At 46.2% G+C, this 24596-nt stretch overlaps 1 protein-coding gene across 2 annotated transcripts in view; it reads left to right on the top strand.

The window, feature by feature from the left end:
• Positions 1-24596, top strand: part of anxa6 (annexin A6) — a 114374-nt gene that overhangs the window by 45046 nt on the left and 44732 nt on the right. For both annotated transcript variants that reach the window (XM_073067115.1, XM_073067116.1), the window contains exons 11-14: positions 8041-8099; positions 10292-10414; positions 12271-12329; positions 20214-20292. In XM_073067115.1, coding sequence (XP_072923216.1) covers positions 8041-8099; positions 10292-10414; positions 12271-12329; positions 20214-20292 — 320 coding nt within the window. The remainder of the gene's footprint in view (positions 1-8040; positions 8100-10291; positions 10415-12270; positions 12330-20213; positions 20293-24596) is intronic.

The raw sequence follows: 24596 nt of genomic DNA, 5'->3' as shown, positions 1-24596 counted from the left end.
TTCCTAAATGGACATTGAACCCATGAACACTACCTCACGTTTTTTTAAATATACAGTGCCTATAAAAAGTATTCACCCTCCTGGAAATTTTCATGTTTTATTGTTTTACAACATTGAACCACAGTGAATTTAATTTGGCTTTTAACCACTGATCAACAGAAAAAGACTCTCTTGTGTCAAAGTGGAATCAGATCTCTACAAGGTGATCTAGATTAATTACAAATATAAAACACAAAATAATTGATTGGCCAGTATATTGTAGATGCACCTTTAGCAGCAATTACAGCCTTGAGTCTGTGTGGATAGGTCTCTATCAGCTTTGCACATCTGGACACTGCAATTCTTCTTTACAAAACTGCTCAAGCTCTGTCAGATTGCATGGGGATTGTGAGTGAACAGCCCTTTTCAAGTCCAGCCACAAATTCTCAATTGGATTGAGGTCTGGACTCTGACTTGGCCACTCCAGGACATGAACCTTGTTGATTTTAAGTCGTTCCTCTGTAGCTTTGGATTTGTGCTTGGGATCATTGTCTTGCTGGAAAACAAAACAAATCTTCTCCTAAGTCACAGTTCTCTTGCAGACTGCATCAGGTTTTCCTCCAGGATTTCCCTGTATCTTGCTCCATTCATTTTACCCTCTACCTTCACAAGCCTTCCAGGGCCTGCTGCAGTGAAGCATCCCCACAGCGTGATGCAGCCACCACCATGCTTCACAGTAGGGATAGTATGAGTTTGATGCTGTGCGGTGTTTGACTTACGCTAAACATAGCATTTAGTGTGATGGCCAGAAAGCCCAATTTTGGTTCTATCACACCACAGAACCTTCTTCCCGCTGACTTCAGAGTCTCCCACATGCAATCTAGCTGAAATTTCATGAGAGTTTTTTTTCAACACAGTGGCTTTCTCTTTGCCACTCTCCCATAAAGCTGCAACTGGTGAAGCACTGAGGCAACAGTTGTTGTATGCGCAGTCTCTCCCATCTCAGCCACTGAAGCTTGTAACTCCTCCAGAGTTGTCATAGGTCTCTTGGTGGCCCCACTCACTAGTCCCCTTCTTGCACGGTCACTCAGTTTTTGAGGACAGCCCGTTCTAGGCACATCTACAGCAGTGCCATATTCTTTCCATTTCTCAACAATTGACTTAATTGTACTCCTTCAGTTGCTTGGAAATTTTCTTGTATCTGTCTCCTGACTTGTGCTTTTCAATAACCTTTTTGTGGAGTTGCTTGGAGTGTTCTTTTGTCTTCATGATGTAGTTTTTGCCAGGATACTGACTCACCAGCAGTTGGACCTTCCAGATACAGGAGTATTTTTACTACAATCATTTAAAACACCTGCACACAGGTGATCTCCACTTAACTAATTATGTGACTTTAAAACCAATTGGCTGCACCAGTGATGATTTGATGTGTCATATTAAAGAGGGTGAATATTTATGCAATCAATTATTTTGTGTTTTATATTTGTAATTAATTTAGATCACTTTGTAAAGATCTGTTTTTACATTGACACAAAAGAGTTTTTCTGTTGATCAGTGTCAAAAAAAGCCAAATTAAATCCATTGTGATTCAACATTGTAAAACAAGCCAAGAAAACTCCCAAGGGGTGGGGGTGATTATAGACACTATATATCATTTCTGTTTTTGTGCTGTTTTTAATCTATTCAATACACATATATATACTTACTGTATTTGTTAAATTTTTTATTTATCCTTTCTATAGTATCATGCACTGCATTGAACTGCTGCTGCCATGCTAACAATTTGACGACAAATGCGACCCGATTCTGATTGTAATTCTGAATTGTCGCAGCATCGGATAAACAGCAGTCACAGGAAAAACATTAATACTCATAAAATACAATTTCAACAAGAGAATTGATCTGCTTTATTCACCACATGCATTTACATGTATTAGAGTTTGTTGTGGTGAGCACGGAGTAAATGAGGGGCTCGAGGAATATAAAGAATGTAAAAAGAATCTTAAGAAAGAAATTAGAAAAGCTAAAAGAAGATGCAAGGTTGCTTTGGCAAGTAAGGTGAAAATAAAATCCAAAGGGTTTCTAGTTATATTAATAGCAAAAGGGTAGTGAGGGATAAAATTGGTCCCTTAGAGAATCAGAGTGGACAGCTATGTGTGGAGCGGAAAGAGATTGGGGAGATTTTGAACCATTTCTTTTCTTCACTAAGGAGAAGGATATTGAATTGTGTAAGGTAAGGAAAACAAGTAGGGAAGTTATGGAAACTATGACGATTAAAGAGGAGGAAGTACTGGCGCTTTTAAGGAATATAAAAGTGGATAAGTCTCCAGGTCCTGACAGGATATTCCCAAGGACCTTGAGGGAGGTTATTGTAGAAATAGCAGGGGCTCTGACAGAAATATTTCAAATGTCGTTAGAAACAGGGATGGTGCCGGAGGATTGGCGTATTGCTCATGTGGTTCCATTGTTTAAAAAGGGTTCTAAGAGTAAACCTAGCAATTATAGGCCTAGCAGTTTGATGTCAGTGGTGGGTAAATTAATGGAAAGTATTCTTAGAGATGGTATATATAATTATCTGGATAGACAGGGTCTGATTAGGAACAGTCAACATGGATTTGTGTGTGGAAGTTCATGTTTGACAAATCTTGCTGAATTTTTTGAAGAGGTTACGAGGAAAGTTGACGAGGGTAAAGCAGTGGATGTTGTCTATATGGACTTTGACAAGGTTCCGCACAGAAGGTTAGTTAGGAAGGTTCAATCGTTAGGTATTAATATTGAAGTAGTAAGTTGGATTCAACAGTGGCTGGAAGGGAGATGCCAGAGAGTAGTGGTAGATAACTGTTTGTCAGGTTGGAGGCCGGTGACTAGTGGTGTGCCTCAGGGATCTGTACTGGATCCAATGTTGTTTGTCATATACATTAATGATCTGGATGATGGGGTGGTAAATTGGATTAGTAAGTATGCAGATGATACTAAGATAGGTGGTGTTGTGGATAATGGAGGTTTTCAAAGCTTGCAGAGAGATTTAGGCCAGTTAGAAGAGTGGGCTGAAAGATGGCAGTTGGAGTTTAATGCTGATAAGTGTGAGGTGCTACATTTTGGGAGGAATAATCAAAATAGGACATACATGGTAAATGGTAGGGCATTGAGGAATGCAGTAGAACAGAGTGATCTAGGAATAATGGTGCATAGTTCCCTGAAGGTGGAATCTCATATGGATAGAGTGATGAAGAAAGCTTTTGGTATGCTGGCCTTTATAAATCAGAGCATTGAGTATAGGAGTTGGGATGTAATGTTAAAATTGTACAAGGTATTGGTGAGGCCAAATTTGGATTATTGTGCACAGTTTTGTCACCGAATTATAGGAAAGATGTCAACAAAATAGAGAGAGTACAGAGGAGATTTAATAGAATGTTACCTGGGTTTCATCACTTAAGTTACAGAGAAAGGTTGAACAAGTTAGGTCTTTATTCTTTGGAGTGTAGAAGGTTGAGGGGGGACTTGATAGAGGTATTTAAAGTTATGAGGGGGATAGACAGAGTTGACGTGGATAGGCTTTTAGGGGAGATTCAAACAAGAGGACATGAGTTGAGAGTTAAGGGGCAAAAGTTTAGGTGTAACATGAGGGAGAACTTCTTTACTCAGAGAGTGGTAGCTGTGTGGAACAAGTTTGCAGTAGAAGTGGTAGAGGCAGGTTCGGTATTGTAATTTTAAAAAAAAATTGGATAGGTATATGGACAGGAAAGGAATGAAGGGTTATGGGCTGAGTGTAGGTCAGTGGGACTAGGTGAGAGTAAGCGTTCGGCATGGACTAGAAGGGCTGAGATGGCCTGTTTCCGTGCTGTAATTGTTATATGGTTATATGAACACGTAACAAAAGAACATTCAACAATTATAAAGAATAAAGAATCTTATAAAAGTAAAGTTAGAGGTTGAAGTATGGCTACTGAATAAAATGTGCATAAATACCTAATCACCAGCATGTATTTACAATGTAAACAACATTATGAACAGTGGTTTAAAGTGTTTCCAGTGCCGTGATAGGGGTAGTAGATAGAGGGGATGGTGGAGGGGCTAACTAGAATGATCAGATTAACTGCCTGGGGTAAGAAGCTTTTAAGATGGTGTAAAAACAATTGGAATTTTTTTTAAAGTTAATTTTAGCACAAAGTGGTCACAGTGTTACTTAACTGTAATGACTGCAGTTTTGTTGTTCGGTTCAAGAACCTGATGGTTGACGGTAAGTTGCCGTTCTTGAACCTGGTGGCGTGGGACTTCAGGCTTCTGTATCTCTGTCCGATGGGAGCTGTGAGAAGATGGCATGGCCTGGATGGCGGGAGTCTTTGATGATGAATGGTGCCTTCTGCAGAGCCTCTGTAGGGAATAGCGATGGTGGGGAGGGAAGTTTCCATGAGGTATTGAGCTGAGTCCATTTCCCTCTGCAGCTCCTGATGTTCCTCTGCAGTACCAGAGCGTGATGAGCGTTCAAAGTATCCAGACCAGTCAGGTCCACTTTCAACAGTAGATCTGTAAACGTTTGCAAGCAACAATGGAGGGCAAGCTTCACCCTCCCTGGAGGGGAATCGAACTGACACAGTTTGAACTAGGTTGTTGGTTTATGAGACGCCACGTTTCCACTATAACTGGGAGAACATGTTCACTCTTAGTTCCTGAACCCGACTGTCACTCGACCTCCCTCTCACCCCAAACCAGAATTAGGTTTACCATCAACATCTTCATGATGTGAAATTTGTTGGTTTGCAAGGACATGAAATTACTATATATTTCAAAATAAAAAGTGGAAAGAAAAGGATGGAATAATGAGGACCATTTAGAAATCTGGTGGTGGAGCGAAGAAGCTGTTCCTAAATAGTTGATTTGGGGTCTTTTGCCTCCTCCCCAATGCTAAAAATGAGAAGAGGGTATGTCCTATGTGGTGATAGTTTCTACCGTCTGGACACTGACTCTTAAAGACGTGCTTGACGGTGGAGAAGGTTGTGTGTGTGGTGGAGCTGGCGGAGTCTACGGTCCTGTGCAGCCTCTTGCTGTCCTCTGCACTGGAGCTTTCAGTCCAGGTGGCAACCTCACACTCAGTGGCAGCAAGACCGAGGGACTGATTGTGGAAGGAGAAGTTAGGAGAACACACTTCAGTCCTCATTCAGCTGTCAGTGGTGGAGGAGACGAGCAGTTTCAAGCTCCTGAGCATCAACATCTCTGAAGATCTGTCCTGGACTGAATACATCGATGCAATTATGGAGAAGGCATGACAGTGACTGCATTTCATTAGGAGTTTGAGGAAATTTGGTAAGTCACCAAAGACTCTCGCAAATTTCTACGGATGTACCATGGAGAACATTGTAACTGGTTGCATCACCACCAGGTAAGGAGTCACCAGTGCGTAGGGTCGAAAGAAGCTGCAAAGGTTTGTAGACTTGCTAAGCTCCATTGTGGGCACAGCTTCCCACCATCGAAGGCAGTGGAATCTATCATTGAAGACCATCCCCACTGAGGACATGCCCTCTTCTCATTACAGACATTGGGAGCCTGAAGATCCACACTCAATGTTCTAGGAACAGTTTCTTCCCCTCTGCCATCAGATCTCTGAATGGTGCATGAACCCGTGAACACTACCTCACTGCCATTTTAATTCCTCTCCCAATTCCCATTCTGACACGTTGGTCCGTGGCCACGATGAGGCCGCTCTCAGAGTGGAGGACAGCACCTCATATTCCATCTGGGAAGCTTCCAACCTGATGGCATGAACATTTATTTCTCCAGCTTCCGGTAACTTTCCCCCTCCCTCTTCCCTCTCATTCTATTCCCCACTTTGGCCTCTTCCCTCTTTTTCTCACCTGCCTATCACCTACTCCGGTTCCCCTCCTCCTTCCCTTTCTCCCATAGTCCACTCTCCTCTCCTATCAGGTTTCTTCTTCAGCCCTTTGCTTTTTCCACCTATCACCTCCCAGCTTCTTACTTCATCTTCCTTCCGCACTCACCTGGCTTCACCTATCACCTGCCAGCTAGTCCTCCTTCCCCTGTCTGCACCTCATTCTGTCATCTGGCCCCTTCACTTCCAGTCCTGATGAAGGGTCTAGGCCCAAAATGTTGCCTGTTTATTCATTTCCGCAGATGCTGCCTGACTTGCTGAGTTCCTGTCGAACCTGTTGGAATTCTTTGAGGAGGTTACAAGCGGATAGATAAAGGGGATGCTGTGGATGTTGTATATTTTGGTTAGAGCATTGGCTGATTGGTAGGAGGAAGTGTGTGGGAATAAAAGGATCCTTTTCTGGTTGGCTGCCAGTGACTACTGGTGTTCCACAGGGGTCGGTGTTGGGACCACTTGTTTTTATGTTGTATATAAATGATTTAGATGATGGAATAGATGGCTTTGTTGCCAAGTTTGCAGATGATACAAAAATTGGTGGAGGGGCAGGTAGTGTTGAGGAAACAGGTAGGATGCAGAAGGACTTAGACAGATTAAGAGAATGGGCAAGAAAGTGGCAAATGAAATATAATGTTGGAAAATGCATGGTCATGCACTTCCGTAGTAGAAATCAATGTGCAGACTATGTTCTAACCTGGGAGAAAATCATAAAATCTGAGATGCAAATGGACTTGGGAGTCCTTGTACAAAACACCCTGCAGGTTAACTTGCAGGTTGAGTCGGTGGTGAGGAAGGCAAATGCCATGTTAGCATGAATTTCAAGAGGTCTAGAATACAAGAGCAGGGATGTGATGCTGAGGCTTTATAAGGCACTGGTGAGGCCTCACCTTGAGAATTATGAATAGTTTTGGGCCCCTCATCTTAGAAAAGATGTGCTGGCATTGGAGAGGGTCCAGAGGATGATTCCAGAAATGAAAGGGTTATCATACAGGGATCATTTGATGGCTCTGGGTCTGTACTTGCTGGAATTTAGAAGGATGAGGGGGGATCTCATTGAAATCTTTTGAATGTTGAAAGACCTAGACAGAGTAAATGTGGAAAGGATGTTTCTCATGATGGGAGTGTCTAGGACAAGAGGGCTGTCAATTTAAAACAGGGATGCAAAGAAATTTCTTTAGCCAGAGAGTGGTGAATTTCTGGAATTTGTTATCACAGGCAACTAAGGAGGCCAGGTCATTGGATGTATGAGGGTGATTGATAAGTTTGTGGCCTAAGGTAGAAGGAGTCAATTTTAGAAAACCGAGCACATTTATTTTTCCTACATTTACACACTTAGTCCAGCGGTCGTGGAGCATACGGATCCCTTCTTTGTAGAAGCAGTCCACAGCAGAGGTGATAAGTTCGTGGCCTGAGGTAGAAGGAGATGAGTTATTAACTTCAAACTTCCTGCATTTTCACACAGAGTTGAACTGTATGTGCGTGTAATGAGAGCTGTATAACTCATCTCGTTCTATCTTGGGCCATGAATTTATCAATCACCCCCCGCTGTGGACCACTTTTACAAAGAAGGGATCCGTATGCTCCACGACTGCTGGACTAAGTGTGTAAATGTAGGAGGGGATGATGTTGAAAAATAAAGGTGCTAGGTTTTCTAAAGTTGACTCCTTCTACCCTAGACCACACACTTATCAATTACCCCTCGTATTTAAGGCAGAGCAGGATAGGTTCTTGATTGGACACGGCATCAAGTGTTCTGGGGAGAAGGCTGAGGAGGAGCAGGAAAGAATCATCCTTGATTGAATGGCAGAGCAGACTCGATTGACCAAATGGCTTCATTCTGTTCTTGTGTCTTACAGTCTTCGTCCAGTATTTTATGTGTGTTGCCTCTTTGTTTACGCAGTTTGTATTTATTTTCATGGCTGCTGCCAGGAGATATCTGACGTATGTCAGGGATGTTAACCGTGATTCAGGCTCTAATGCAGCCAGTCAGAATGCTCTCCACTGGAAACCTTCCCTGGGGTTGGGGGGGGGGGGGTACACCACACCAACACTTCCCCACACCGTTTCCCCCGGTCCTTCCCTGCGCTTGCCCGGGTCTTCGCTGCGATCGGTGGGCAGGTTGGAGGTTTGGTCTGACGCCCCCTGGTTAATGTTGTCTCTTTGCCTGTGCCCCGCAGTCAGGTGTGCCAGAAACAAACCGGAGTACTTCGCCTCCCGACTCTTCAAGGCCATGAAGGTAAAGCAACTCGCGCTGGCGGAAAACCTCAACGTATCCCAGGGTGACGCTCTCAGACAGTCGTAAAGCAGAGAATTAGATCCTTCAGCCCAGCAGTTCAGTGCTGGCGATACACCTACCTTTGTTAATCCCACTTCTCAGCATTAGTTCCATTTCCCTCTGAGCTGCACTCTCGATCTTTATCGCCCAGACTCGTCAGGTGTCCTTTCTCGGTACTCCTCTCCGGCGCCATTCCCTGTAATCCCTAGAGACTGTCGTGCGTGAAAATTCCAGGAGATCGGCAGTTTCTGAGATACTCAAACCACCCCATCTGGCACCAACAATCATTCTACTGTCAAAGTCGCTTAGATCACATTCTTCCGCATCTGTTCCCCATTCTGAAGTTTGGTCTGAACAACGACTGAACCTCTTGACCACGTCTGCATGCTTTTGTGCGTTGGGTTGCTGCCAGATGATTGGCTGCTTATATGTTTGCATTAACGAGCAGGTGTACAGCTTGGCCATTGATTGGATTGATCGCAGGTGCATCGAGCCATACAATGAAATGTGTTGTTTGTGTAACTGTATGTTTCGATGTACTTGTGAGTCATAGACCACTACAGCGCAGGAAGAGGCCTCTTGGCCCTTCTAGCCCATGCCAGTCCCATTGACCCAGACCATATCCCTCCCATCCACGTACCTATCCAAGCATCTCCTCAGTGAGACACAGTAGTGTAGCAGTGACTATAACTCTGATAAAGGGCCGGTGACCACCAATTGCAGTTCAATTCCCAGCGCTGCTCGTACAATCTGCCTGTGACCACCAATTGCAGTTCAATTCCCAGCGCTGCTCGTACAATCTTCCTGTGACCACCAATTGCAGTTCAATTCCCAGCGCTGCTCGTACAATCTTCCTGTGATCACCAATTGCAGTTCAATTCCCAGCGCTGCTCGTACAATCTTCCTGTGATCACCAATTGCAGTTCAATTCCCAGCGCTGCTCGTACAATCTTCCTGTGATCACCAATTGCAGTTCAATTCCCAGCGCTGCTCGTACAATCTTCCTGTGATCACCAATTGCAGTTCAATTCCCAGCGCTGCTCGTACAATCTGCCTGTGACCACCAATTGCAGTTCAATTCCCAGCGCTGCTCGTACAATCTTCCTGTGACCACCAATTGCAGTTCAATTCCCAGCGCTGCTCGTACAATCTGCCTGTGACCACCAATTACAGTTCAATTCCCAGCGCTGCTCGTACAATCTTCCTGTGATCACCAATTGCAGTTCAATTCCCAGCGCTGCTCGTACAATCTTCCTGTGACCACCAATTGCAGTTCAATTCCCAGCGCTGCTCGTACAATCTTCCTGTGACCACCAATTGCAGTTCAATTCCCAGCGCTGCTCGTACAATCTTCCTGTGATCACCAATTGCAGTTCAATTCCCAGCGCTGCTCGTACAATCTTCCTGTGACCACCAATTGCAGTTCAATTCCCAGCGCTGCTCGTACAATCTGCCTGTGACCACCAATTGCAGTTCAATTCCCAGCGCTGCTCGTACAATCTGCCTGTGACCACCTGGGTTCCTCCCACATCCCTCAGATGCTCGGGTTCGGGTAGCTGAGTTATGGGCATGCTGTGTTGGCACTCGAAGCACGGTGACACTTTCAGGCCACGGACTGTGATGGGCGTTGGCACAGCAGAATTGCACCCTGATCACTGGCGCTGTGAAGTGTTATACTAACCACTGTGCCAGTGTGTTATCCCTGTGAACACGCCCCCCCTCCCACAAAGCGGGCCCCTTTGATGTTGTGCAGCAGCCGAGGCAGAGGGTAGATACAGACTTCAAGGACAGAACACCAGATGAGGGCTTTCCCTTGCTCCCTCCCTCTCTCTACATTCCTCTCTATCTCCTCTCCCCTCTCTCCCCATCAACCGTCTCTCCCTCCCTCTCACTTTCACTCTCTTTTCTCCCCCCTCTCCCCCCCTCTCTCCCCCTCTCTCCCCCTCTCTCCCCCCCTCTCCCCCCCCTCTCCCCCCTCTCCCCCCTCTCCCCCCCCTCCCCCCTCTCCCCCCCCTCTCCCCCCCCCCTCCCCCCCTCTCTCCCCCCCTCTCTCCCCCCCTCTCTCCCCCCCCTCTCTCCCCCCCTCTCTCTCCCCCCCTCTCTCCCCCCCTCTCTCCCCCCTCCCCACCCTCTCTCTTACGTACCCCCCACAGGGTATGGGAACACGGGACAACACACTGATCCGAATCATGGTGTCGCGTAGCGAGATCGACATGCTGGACATCCGCGAGGAGTTTCGAAAAAAGTATGAGAAATCACTGCACAGTATGATCCGGGTGAGTGTCGGGGCAAATAATTCCAAAAGATAAGGAATGTTGTGGTGGTGTTCATGGGTTCATTGTCCATTCAGAAATCTGACGGTGGAGGGGAAGAAGCTGTTATGAATAGTTGAGTGTAGGTGAGCGTGTGTCTTTAAGCTCCTGTACCTTCTCCCTGATGATAGCAGTGAGAAGAGGGAATGTCCCCGATGGTGAGGGTCCTTAATGATGGATGCTGCCTTCTTGAAGCAATGTCTCTTGAAGAAGTCCTTGATGGTGGGAGGGTCGTGCCCATGAAGGAGCTGTGTGGGTCGACAACCCTCTTGTGATCCATTGCATTGGAGCCTCCATATCAGATTGTGACTCAACCGCTCAGAATGCTCTCTACAAAACCATTTTTAAAGTTGTCAGAAACTTTCCTGAGATTGTGAGTTTGGGAATCTCCTCCTGAGCAGAAAGGAAATGTTGGCGAATTTGAGGGGTGGTGGTGGGTTGGGAACATCACGCTAAAAATCCTTCACTTCTGTGAAGATCAGCCAGGAAAACAACAAAATGCCTTGCAGCGTCAGGAATCGGTGATCGGGGTCAAATTCTCACTGCTGTCTGCACTGAGGTTGTACGTTCTCCCTGTGACCACGTGCGTTTCTTCCTGCGTTCCAAAGACGTACTGGTTAGGGTTGGTGAGTTGTGGGCACGCTATGTTGGTGCCGGAAGCGTGGTGACACTCGTGGGCTGCCCCCAGCGCGTCCTTGGACAGTGTTGTTGACACAGATGAGGCATTCCACTGTTTCACTGTGCATGTGACAAATAAATCAGAACCAGCTTTAATATCACTGGCCTATGTCGTGAAATGTGTTGTTTTGCGGCAGCAGTACTTTGCATTGGACAATAAAAAAATATAAATTAAAAACTATATATTCAGGCAGATGGGGCTTGTCAGCTGTGGTTGGCAGCATATCTAGAAGGAAAACTCTGATCTCAAATGTCCGCTGCCTTGCTGCAATACCCACTCATGAGGAAGGCTTTGGGAGTAGACCCCGAGGGGAAAAATCCAGACCGGGCTCCCTAAGACAGTCCTACATTGATTTCAATGCTGACTGGCAACTCCTGCGATGCCACCGGTGCCAAGCTGTATCGGTCTCTGCCATTCCTTTGGTTTCATCAGCCACGTGGGAAACAGCTTGTTCTCCATATTGTACTGCCCAGGCAGGCTCTCTGCCACAGGAAACAGTTGAGGCCGGTTCATTGGCTATATTTAAGAGGAAGTTAGATATGGCCCTTGTGGCTAAAGGGATCGGGGGGTATGGAGAGAAAGCAGGTACAGGGTTCTGAGTTGGATGATCAGCCACGATCATACTGAATGGTGGTGCAGGCTCAAAGGGCCGAATGGCCTACTCCTGCACCTATTTTCTATGTTTCTATGTATCTAGACTGCTAGGATGCAACAGCTATGATCGACCCTGACCAACAGAGGGGCTCTCATAATACAATAAAAAATACACACACACAATACATGTGCCCAAGATTTTGCACAGTACTGTATGACCTATAGTTTTACTGTTACTGGTGCTGTATACAATTAAATTAAGTAGTGCAAAAAGAGAGCCAAAAGAGAAAAAAAAAGAGTTAGTGTACATGGGTTCATTGTCCATTCACAACTCTGAGAGTGGGGGGAAGAAGCTGTTCCTAAAACACTGAGTGTGTGTCTTCAGGCTCCTGTACCTCCTCCCTGGTGGTAGCGAGGGCAGGTCCTGATTAACCTTCTCTTTAAATTTCACGTCACGTAAGACAGTGATTCGGATTCTGAGTGGGTGGAGGGGGGTGATCACAGATGGGGAAACGATAGGTTTTCACTCATCCTTTCTTCCTTACAGAGTGACACTTCTGGGGAGTACAAGCGAGCTCTGCTACGGTTGTGTGGAGGCGACGACGAGTAAGTTTGTCTCCATCCCTGACGGATAGAAATGGGAGCCGTTACCCGGCTACTGGAGGCAGAGGGGTGGGTGGGCTGTTCACTGAAGCCACATCATCCCCACCCCAAAGCTAGAGACTGGGGGGAGGGCTTGTTCACAGGGTTACAGTGTAGGGACTGTTGTCAAGGGTAGGAGTTGGCCTCAGATTTAATTTATTGTCTACGTCAGTGGGGTTACAGCTAATCACACCCACCTTTATTCCCCTGCTCTTTTGATACTTTTGAACTGTCTATAGATCCTTCAAAGATGCAGTGCAGATTGGTAGGGTGGTAAAGAAGGTACATGGTGTATTGGCCTTCTTTTGTCAGGGTGGGGGTAGAGTTCAAGAGCTGCAAGGTAACGTTACAGCTCTATAAAACCCTGGATAGACCACACTTGGAATATTGTGTTCAGTTCTGCTCGCCTCATTATAGGAAGGATGTGGAAGCTTTCGAGGGGATACAGAGGAGATTTACCGGGATGCTGCCTGGATTAGAGAGGATGCAGAGGAGATTCACCAGGATACTGTCTGGATTAGAGAGGGTGCAGAGGAGATTCACCAGGATGCTGCCTGGATTAGAGAGGGTGCAGAGGAGATTCACCAGGATGCTGCCTGGATTAGAGAGGGTGCAGAGGAGATTTACCAGGATGCTGCCTGGATTAGAGAGGGTGCAGAGGAGATTCACCAGGATGCTGCCTGGATCAGAGAGGGTGCAGAGGAGATTGACCAGGATGCTGCCTGGATTAGAGAGGGTGCAGAGGAGATTCACCAGGATGCTGCCTGGATTAGAGAGGGTGCAGAGGAGATTCACCAGGATGCTGCCTGGATTAGAGAGGGTGTAGAGGAGATTCACCAGGATGCTGCCTGGATTAGAGAGGGTGCAGAGGAGATTCACCAGGATGCTGCCTGGATTAGAGAGGGTGCAGAGGAGATTTACCAGGATGCTGCCTGGATTAGAGAGGGTGCAGAGGAGATTCACCAGTATGCTGCCTGGATTAGAGAGGGTGCAGAGGAGATTCACCAGGATGCTGCCTGGATTAGAGAGGGTGCAGAGGAGATTTACCAGGATGCTGCCTGGATTAGAGAGGGTGCAGAGGGGATTGACCGGGATGCTGCCTGGATTAGAGAGGGTGCAGAGGAGATTCACCAGGATGCTGCCTGGATTAGAGAGGGGGCAGAGGAGATTCACCAGGATGCTGCCTGGATCAGACAGGGTGCACAGGAGATTTACCAGGATGCTGCCTGGATTAGAGAGGGTGCAGAGGAGATTTACCAGGATGCTGCCTGGATTAGAGAGCGTGCAGAGGAGATTGACCAGGATGCCGCCTGGATCAGACAGGGTGCAGAGGAGATTTACCAGGATGCTGCCTGGATCAGAGAGGGTGCAGAGGAGATTCACCAGGATGCTGCCTGGATTAGAGAGGGTGCAGAGGAGATTTACCAGGATGCTACCTGGATTAGAGAGGGTGCAGAGGAGATTTACCAGGATGCTGCCTGGATTAGAGAGGGTGCAGAGGAGATTCACCAGGATGCTGCCTGGATTAGAGAGGGTATAGAGGAGATTTACCAGGATGCTGCCTGGATCAGAGAGGGTGCAGAGGAGATTTACCACGATGCTGCCTGGATTAGAGAGCGTGCAGAGGAGATTGACCAGGATGCCGCCTGGATTAGAGAGGGTGCAGAGGAGATTCACCAGGATACTGTCTGGATTAGAGAGGGTGCAGAGGAGATTGACCAGGCTGCTGCCTGGATTAGAGAGGGTGCAGAGGAGATTCACCAGGATACTGTCTGGATTAGAGAGGGTGCAGAGGAGATTCACCAGGACGCTGCCTGGATTAGAGAGGGTGCAGAGGAGATTTACCAGGATGCTGTCTGGATTAGAGAGGGTGCAGAGGAGATTCACCAGGACGCTGACTGGATTAGAGAGGGTGCAGAGGAGATTTACCAGGATGCTGCCTGGATTAGCGAGGGTGCAGAGGAGATTCACCAGGACGCTGCCTGGATTAGAGAGGGTGCGGAGGAGATTTACCAGGATGCTGCCTAGATTAGAGAGGGTGCAGAGGAGATTCACCAGGATGCTACCTGAATTAGAGAGGGTGCAGAGGAGATTCACCAGGATGCTGCCTGAATTAGAGAGGGTGCAGAGGAGATTCACCAGGATGCTGCCTGGATTAGAGAGGGTGCAGAGGAGATTTACCAGGATGCTGCCTGGATTAGAGAGGGTGCAGAGGAGATTTACCGGGATGCTGCCTGAATTAGAGAGGGTGCAGAGGAGATTCACCGGGATGCTGCCTGAATTAGAGAGGGTGCAGAGGAGATTGACCAGGATGCTGCCTGGATTAGAGAGGGTGCAGAGGAGATTGACCAGGATGCTGTCTGGATTAGAGAGGGTGCAGAGGAGATTCACCAGGATGCTGCCTGGATTAGAGAGGGTGCAGAGGAGATTTACCAGGGTGCTGCCTGGATTAGAGAGGGTGCAGAGGAGATTCACCAGGATGCTGCCTGGATCAGAGAGGGTGCAGAGGAGATTGACCAGGATGCTGCCTGGATTAGAGAGGGTGCAGAGGAGATTCACCAGGATGCTGCCTGGATTAGAGAGGGTGCAGAGGAGATTTACCAGGATGCTGCCTGGATTAGAGAGGGTGCAGAGGGGATTGACCAGGATGCTGCCTGGATTAGAGAGGGTGCAGAGGAGATTCACCAGGATGCTGCCTGGATTAGAGAGGGGGCAGAGGAGATTCACCAGGATGCCGCCTGGATCAGACAGGGTGCAGAGGAGATTTACCAGGATGCTGCCTGGATTAGAGAGGGTGCAGAGGAGATTTACCAGGATGCTGCCTGGATTAGAGAGGGTGCAGAGGAGATTCACCAGGATGCTGCCTGGATTAGAGAGCGTGCAGAGGAGATTGACCAGGATGCCGCCTGGATCAGACAGGGTGCAGAGGAGATTTACCAGGATGCTGCCTGGATTAGAGAGGGTGCAGAGGAGATTCACCTGGATGCTGCCTGGATTAGAGAGGGTGCAGAGATTGACCAGGATGCTGCCTGGATTAGAGAGGGTGCAGAGGAGATTTACCAGGATGCTGCCTGGATTAGAGAGGGTGCAGAGGAGATTTACCAGGATGCTGCCTGGATTAGAGAGGGTGCAGAGGAGATTCACCAGGATGCTGCCTGAATTAGAGAGGGTGCAGAGGAGATTTACCAGGATGCTGCCTGGATTAGAGAGGGTGCAGAGGAGATTGACCAGGATGCTGCCTGGATTAGAGAGGGGGCAGAGGAGATTCACCAGGATGCTGCCTGGATTAGAGAGGGTGCAGAGGAGATTTACCAGGATGCTGCCTGGATTAGAGAGGGTGCAGAGGAGATTTACCAGGATGCTGCCTGGATTAGAGAGGGTGCAGAGGAGATTCACCAGGATGCTGCCTGAATTAGAGAGCATGTCTCATGAGGAAAGGTTGAGTGAATTAGAGCTTTTTTCTTCTTTACAGCTTACAGAGGGAGGGTGGGGGGGGGATTGTAATATGTGTTGAACATTCAAACATTCAGTATGTGAATAGACACTGGGAGCACGGTGCAATGCCAGACGCAGCCAGGGGAGACAGAGGCTTGGGGAAGGTGGGAAAGGGAAGTCAGGTATCAGATTTTTATTGACAGGTACTGAGAAACAGTGAAAAACATTTGCTCGCCTGCTATCCAGACAGATCATTCCTGACGAAGGAAAGCAGAATGGGAATACAGATCCTTGAAAGTGGTGTCACAGGTAGATAGGGTCATAAACAGAAATTTTGGCACATTGGCCTTCACAAAACAAAGTATTGAGTACAGGAGATGGGATGTTATAGTAGAATTGTATAAGACGTTGGTGAGGCCTAATTTGGAGTATTAAGTGCAGTTTTAGTCACCAACCTACAGGAAAGATGTAAATATGATTCAAAGTGTGCAAAAACAATCTTACAAGTATGTTGTTAAGACTTGAGGACCCGAGTTATAGTGAATGGTTGAATAAGTTACGACTTTACTCCCTGAAGCGTAGAGATTGAGGGGAGATTTGATAGAGATATGCAAAATTATGAGGGGTATAAATAGGGTAAATACAAGCAGGCTGAGGTTGGTTGGGACAAAAACTGGAGGTCCTGGGTTAAGTGTGAAAGGTGAAATGTTTAAGGGGAACATGAGAGGGAACTTCACGTAGGGTGGTGAGAGTGGTGGATGCGGATTTGATTAAAACATTGAAGGTAAACTTGAATAGTTACTTGGATGGGAGGGATATGGAGGGCCATGGTTCAGTTGTGGTTTGCTGGATTTGGCATGGACTAGATGGGCTGAAAGGCCTGTTTTATGTGCTGTAGTGTTCTATGACACTGACTTTAATAAAGTGTTACAGAATACAATGTTATTCAGAGCAAAGGAGGATGAAAGGTGACTTGATAGAGGTGTATAAGATGGTAAGAGGCAGAGATTAAGTGGACAGTCAGAGACTTTTTCCCAGGGTGGAAATGGCTAATACCAGGGGGCATAATTTTAAGGTGATTGGGGGAAAGTATAGGGTCAGAGGTAGGTTTTTACAAGGAGAGTGGTGGGTGTGAGGAACGTGCTACCTGGGGTGGCGGCAGAGACAGATACATTAGGGACATTTAATTAAAAAAACTTCTTAGATAGGCACATAGGTGATAGAAAAGACTGGAGGACTATGGAGGAGGAAAGGGTTGGATTGACCTTAGAGCTGGTTAAAAGGACAGCATAACATCGTGGGCTGAAGGGTCTGTACTGTTCAATAGTTCATAGTTTTTGGGGTCTGATAGCGAATTAATTAATTGTAGAGTGTGGGTCTTTAGGCTCTTGTAGATATAGGATCAGAATCCTTGTGGGCAGAGTTAAGAAACTGAAAGGGTAAAAATACCCTTTTGGGAGTTACATACAGGCCTCTGAACAATAGCCAAGATGTGGGATATAGATTTCAAGTGGAAGTGGAAGTAGAAAAGTCACGTATTAAAGGCAATGTTACAATAGTCATGGGGGATTTTGATACGCAAGTAGATTGGGAAAATCAGGTTAGTGCTGGATTCCATGAGAGGGAATCTGTAGAGTGCCTCCTAGATGGCTTCTGGAGTGGCTTGTGGTTGAGCCCAAAAGGGGAATGCAATTCTGGACTGGGTGTTGTATTATGAACTAGAATTGATAAGAGAGCTTAAGTTGAAGGAAACCTTGAGAGGCAGTGATCATAATATGATGCAATTCACCCTGTGGTTTGAGAGGGAGAAACTAAAACCAAATGTATCAGTATTACAGTGGAGTAAAGGGAATTACAGAGGCATGAGAGAGGAGCAGGTCAAAGTTGATTGGAAGGGGACAATAGCAGGGATTACAGCAGAACAGCAACCAATGGAGTTTCTGGGGAATTCAGAAGGTGTCGGATAGATACATCCCAAAGATGAAGAGGTATTCTAAAGGCAGGATGACACAACCATGGCTGACAAGAGAAGTCAAAACCAACATAAAAGCCAGAGAAGACATATAAGATAGCAAAACTTAGTGGGAAGGTCAAGGATTGGGAAGCTTTTAAAAACCTACAGAAGGCAACTAAAAAGCCATAAGAAGAGGAAAAAGTAATCTATCCAGAAATATCAAAGAGGATACCAAAAGTTTTTTAGATATATGGAGTAAAAGAGAGGTGAGATTGGATATTGGACCAGCGGAAAATGATGCTAGAGAGGTAGTAATGGGGGACAAGGAAAGGGCGGGTGAACTGAATAGGTATTTAGCGTCAGTCATCACTGTGGTTGGCACCAGCAGTATTACAGAAATGTGAGAGTGTCGGGGTGGGGAGGATGGTTGCAGAAGTGAGTGTCACTGCTATTACTCAGGAGAAGGTGCTTGGGAAGTTGAAAGGTCTGAAGATAGATAAGTCACCTGGACCAGATAGACTGCACCCTAGGGTTATGAAAGAGGTAGCTGAAGAGATTGTGGGGGCATTCATTAGTAATGATCTTTCAAGAATCACTAGGTTCTGGATTAGTTCCGGAGGACTGAAAATGTTACTCCACTCTTCAAGAAGGGAGAGAAGCACAAGAAAGGAAATTATAAGGCAGTTAGTCTGACTGCAGTGGTTAGGAAGATGGTGGAATTGATTGTCAAGGATGAGGTTTTGGAGTCCTTGGAGAAACGTGGTAAAACAGGTCAAAGTCAGCATACTTTTTTTTAGGGGAAATCTTGCCTGACAAATCTGTTGAAATTTTTTGAGGAAATAACAGATAGAATGGACAAAGGAGAGTCAGTGCATGATGTGTACTTGGATTTTCAGAAAGCCTTTGACAAGGTGCCACACATGAGGCTGCTTAACAAGCTACGAGCCCTTGGTATTACAGGAAAGATTCCAGCATGGATAAAGCAGTAGCTGATTGGCAGGAGGCAAAGAGTGAGAATGAAAGGAGCCTTTTCTGGTTGGCTGCTGATGACTAGTGGTGTTCCACAGGGTTGTTATTGGGATATGTCAATGATTTGGATGATGGAATTAATAGATAGATAGATAGATAGATACTTTATTCATCCCCATGGGGAAATTCAACTTTTTTTCCAATGTCCCATACACTTGTTGTAGCAAAACTAATTACATACAATACTTAACTCAGTAAAAAATATGATATGCATCTAAATCACTATCTCAAAAAGCATTAATAATAGCTTTTAAAAAGTTCTTAAGTCCTGGCGGTAGCCAAGTTTGTAGATGATACAAAGCTAGGTGGAGGGGCAGGTAGTGTTGATAAAGTTGGGAGTCTGCAGTAGGACTTAAACAGATGAGAGAATGGGTAAAGAAGTGGCAGGTGGAATATAGGGTAGTAAAGTACATGGTTGTAAAAGGAAAAACATACTATTTTCTAAATAAAGTAAATTCAAAAATCAGAGTTGTGAAGGGACTTGGGAGTCCTTGTGTAGGTTAACTTGCAGATTGAGTCAGTGGTGATGAAGGCAAATACAATGTTAGCTTTCAGTTTGAGAGAAATAGAATATAAAAGCAAAGATGAGGCTTTATAAGCCACTGTCAGACTGTGCTTGGAGTACTGTGAGCAGTTTTCAGCCTCTTGTCTAAGAAAGGATGTGCTGGCATTGGAGAGTCTTCAGAGGAGTTTCCCAAGAATGATTCCAGGAATGAATGGGTTAACATACAGAAAGTGTTTAATGGCTCAGGGTCTGTACTCACTGGAGTTTAGAAGAATGAGGGGGGACCTCACTGAAACCTATCAAATATTGAAAGACCTAGATAGAGTGGATGTGGAGCGGATGCATTGTATGGTGGGGAGTCTAGGACCAGAGGGCCCAGCCTCGCAATAGAAGGACGTCCATTTAGAACAGAGATGAGGAGGAATTTTTTAGCCAGAGGGTGGTAAATCCATGGAATCCATTGCCATAGATGGCTCTGAAGACCAAGTCATTGAGTATATTTAAAGCAGAGATTGATAATTTCTAGGTTAGTCAGGGTGTCAAAGGTTATGGGGAGAGGAAGGAGAATGGGGTTGAGAGGGGTAATATATCAGCCCAGATGGGCTGAGTGACAATTTCTGCTCCTACTTTGTGTCTTCTGGTCCTCCCTGATGGTTGTAATGAGAAGATAGCATGTTCTGGATGGTGAGGGTCCTTCATAATAGATGTTGCCATCTTGAGTCACTACCTCTTGAAGATATTGTCAATAATCAAGGTTGGGGGCAAGGATTTTGGAAATGGAGGCAGGGTGGGGGTTGGCAACATGAGTGGCCTCAGGTGTGGAGTTTTGAAACATATGCATCCCCAACCTCCCCAGCCCCATCGATCTCGGTATCCTTCACCCCTCTCGGGCCTCACATCTTGTCCTATTTGCTTGACATTACAGTGTTGCGGGTGAATTTTTCCCTGAGGCCGCGCAGGTCGCCTATCAGACCTGGGAACTCAGTGCCACTGCAAGAGTCGAGGTTTGGTTTAAACACCCTGGCTTCAGACACCCCTTCCTCGCCTAACCATCTGCTAACCACTTCCGTCTGCTAAACACGGCTTGTGTCTGGTCCGTCCTACAGACACACCACACTGACCTTAAAGAGACAGTAATACCCACTCTCCCCACCACCTTCGTCTGGCTTCCACTGCCTTCCTTTATCGCTATTGGCTTATTATTGTCACATGGACTGAGTACAGTGAAAAACTTGTCTTGCATACGATCAGATCATTACACAGTGTACTGAGGGAGAACAACGCAGAATGAATTGTAAAAACTACCGAAGGTGAGCAGTGCAGGTAAATGATGAAGTGCAAGTTCATAATGAGGTAGATGGAGAGGCCGAGAGTCCATCTTGGTCTGGAGGACAAGAATTATCCTGGGAATAAAAGGGTTAATGGATGAGGTGGCTCTGGGTCTGTACTCACTGGAGTTTAAAAGAAACCTCATTGAAGCCTATCAAATATTGAAAAACCAAGGTAGAGTGAAGGTGGAAAAGTTGTTTCCTATAGTGAGCGGAGTTTAGGACCAGAGGGCACAACCTCAGAAAGTTCCAAGTTTAAAGTAAATGTTATATTTAAGTATATATAATTCAGCATAAACAACCCTGAGATTCATTTTTTGTGGCATTCTCAGCAAATCAATAGAATAGTAACTTTAACAGGATCAATGAGAGGCTGCACAATTAGTGCGTTCTACCAGAGTGCAGAAGACAGCAAACTGTGCAAATGCAATTATTAATGAATAGCAATAAATACCGAGAACATGAGATGAAGAGTCCTTGAAATGAGTCCATTGGTTGTGGGAACATTTCAGTGATGGGCTGAGTGAAGTTATCTCTTCTGGTTCAATAGCCTAATCTCTGAGGGGCAGTAACTGTTCCTGAACATGGTGGTGAGAGTACTGAGGCTCCTGTACCACCTTCTTGATGGCAGCAATGAGAAGAGGGCATGGCCTGGGTGGCGAGGACCCCTGATAAAGCATGCTGCTTTCCTGCAACAAGCAGCATTTCATGTTGCCGTGGTCAGTGATGGGGAGGGCTTTACCATTGATGGACTGGACCGTATCCACTACTTTATGTGGGATTTTCTGTTTAAAGGCATTGATGTTTCCATACCAGGCAGTGATACAACCAGTCCATATAATCTCCACAAGATGGAGCCCACTAAATTTACAACCCACTGCAGCTTCTTTCAGTCCTGTGCAGTACCCCCCCCCCCCCCCGCCCCATACCAGACAGTAATGCAGCCTGTCAGAATGCTGTCCATGGTACAGCTATAGAAGTTCTTGTGTGTATTTGCTGACATACCAAATCTCTTCAAACTCCTAATGAAGTATAGTTGCTGTCTTGTCTTCTTTATAACTGTATCAATATATTGGGTCTAATTTAGGTCCTCAGAGATCTTGACACCCAGGAACTTGTAGCTGCTCACTCTCTCCACTTCTGATCCCTCTATGAGGATTGGTATGTGTTCCTTCGTCTTACCCTTCCTGAAGTCCACAATCAGCTCTTTCATCTTGCTGACGTTGAGTGCCAAGTTGTTGCTGTGACAGCACTCCACTAGTTGGCATCTCTCTCCTGTACACCCTCTCGTCACCATCTGAGATCCTACCAACAATGTTGTATCATCAGCAAATTTATAGATGGTATTTGAGCTATGCCTAGCCACACAGTCATGGGTACAGAGAGAATAGAGAAGTGGGCTAAGCACACACCCCTCAGGTGCACCAGTATTGATTGTCAGTGAAGAGGAAATGTTATCACTAGTCTGCACAGATTGTGGTCTTTTGGTAGGAAGTCAAGGATCCAATTGCAGAGGGAGGTACAGAGGCCCAGGTTTTGCAACTTCTCAATCAGATTTGTGGGAATGATGGTACTAAATGCTGAGCTATAGTCGAACAGCATCCTGACGTAGGTGTTTGTGTTGTCCAGGTGGTCTAAAGCCGTGTGAAGAGTCATTGAGATTGCATCTGCCGTTGACCTACTGTGGCGATAGGCAAATTGCAATGGGTCCAGGTCCTTGCTGAGGCAGGAGTTCAGTCTAGTCATGACCAACCTCTCAAAGCATTTCATCACTGTCGCTGTGTGTGCTACCGGGCGATAGTCATTAAGGCAGCCCACATTATTCTTCTTAGGCACTGGTAAAATTGCTACCTTTTTGAAGCAGGTGGGAACTTCTGCCCATAGCAGTGAGAGGTTGAAAATGTCCTTGAGTACTCCCGCCAGTTGGTCAGCACAGGTTTTCAGAGCCTTACCAGGTACTCCATCGGGACCTTCCGCCTTGCGAGAGTTCACTCTCTTTAAAGACAGACTAATGTCGGTCTCTGAGACGGAGATCACAGGGTCATCAGGTGCAGCAGGGATCTTCACAGCTGTAGTTGTGTTCTCCCTTTCAAAGTGTGCATAGAAGGCGTTGAGTTCATCTGGTAGTGAAGCATCGCTGTCATTCATGCTATTGGGTTTCACTTTGTAGGAAGTAATGTCTTGCAGACCCTGCCAGAGTTGTCGTACATCCGACGTCGCCTCCAACCTCACTTGAAATTGTCTCTTTGCTCTTGAAGTAGCCCTTCGCAGGTCATACTTGGTTTTCTGGTACAGATCTGGGTTGCTAGATTTGAAAGCCACAGATCTAGCCTTCAGCAAACGACGTACCTGCTGGTTCATCCAGGGCTTTTGGTTTGGGAATGTACAGTAAGTCTTTGTGGGCACACACTCATCCACACAGGTTTTAATGAAGTCAGTAACAACTGCAGCATACTCATCCAGGTTTGAAGATGAATCCCTAAATACAGTCCAGTCCACTGATTGAAAGCAGTGCTGTAGGCGTTCCTGTGCTTCCCTTGTCCATACCCTCTTGGTCCTCACTGCTGGTGCTGCAGGCTTCAGTCTCTGCCGATACTCCGGGAGTAGAAGCGCAGCCAGGAGATCAGACTTCCTGCACGGTAGGCACTCTTGGTGGTGTAACAATGGTGCAGTGTGGTGTTTCCTCTGGTATGCAAATGATCTGATGATGGTAATTGCTTAGTGATTTTTTTCAGATTGGTCTGGTTAAAATCCCCCAAAACGATGGTGAAAGTGTTAGGCTGCGCTGTTTCGTGCTTGTAGATCCCCTTTGTTAGCTTATCTAAAGCCTGCTTGACATTGGCCTGAGGTGGAATGTAACCTTCTACCAAAATGACCCAGGAGAACTCCTGTGGTAGGTAAAAAGAATGGCACTTTACTGCTAGATATTCCAGGTCTGGTGAGCAGAATTGGGACAGCACTGACATATTTGTGCACCAAGAAGAGTTGATCATGAGGCACACTCCTCCACCTCTGCTTTTGAGGACACTGTCCTGACGGTGTATTGTAAATCCGTCAATCTGAATCACTGCATTCGGTACGGAAGAGGTTAACCAGGATTCCGTGAAACAAAGGACACACACCATCCTAATGTCCCTCTGATTCAGCACCCTGACTCTGAGATCATCGATTTTATTCACCAGAAACTGTACGTTTGACAGGAGATAGTCGGTATTGGGAACTTAAAACCCTGTTTCCTTAAACTCATTTGTATTCCTGACCTGCAGCCACGTTTCCTGAGTGGAATCCGGTGAGGAGTCTGTCCACAATCGGCATTGTTTCCGTCCGTTTTAAGCAGCGATAGTTCGTTTAAATGCATTAAGAAATCTTTGCTGATTGTTCTGACCTTGGAAACAGTTGTGCTTTTCAGCTGTATCAGGCTGAAACGAGAATATTTAATCGTGTCCATTGAGAGTTCTGCTGCCACACGAGTCGCCCTGAGGCGCCCTGGATTACTCCCCATTGGAGGTGAGTAATCTGCCCCTCTGGAAGGGTGTGAAGCACATACCCTGTTGAAGGGTCTTGGCCTGAAGCGTTGACGGTTTATTCCTCTCCAAAGACGCTGCATGACCTGCTGAGTTCCTCCAGCATTTTGTGCGTGTTGTGTATGAAGTGTTACAGAGAGAGTAAAGTGCACACAGACAATAAGGTGCGAGGCAGATGGTGAGGTTAAACAGTTCATTAAAGAATTTGCAGACAAGTGAAATTGAAATGGATATTTCAAGCCCTTTATATTTGAATTCACTTAAATTCCTGCAGCTTTTAAAACATTCCAAGCTGTTTCTGAGGCAGTTGGGTGATGGGATGTAGTAGGACAGGCAGTCAGTCGAACAGTGACCCATCTCCCTGGAGTTCCTTTGGTCAGTTTAAACGTTGAGCTCGTAGTGCCCATGTTGGAAGGAGTCCACTGGTTGTAAAGAGGGGCAACTGAGGGTTTACAG

Source organism: Hemitrygon akajei, chromosome 15 (genome assembly GCF_048418815.1).
Source record: "Hemitrygon akajei chromosome 15, sHemAka1.3, whole genome shotgun sequence".
Lineage (NCBI taxonomy): Eukaryota > Metazoa > Chordata > Chondrichthyes > Myliobatiformes > Dasyatidae > Hemitrygon > Hemitrygon akajei.
This window is presented reverse-complemented; position numbering and strand designations above follow the sequence as displayed.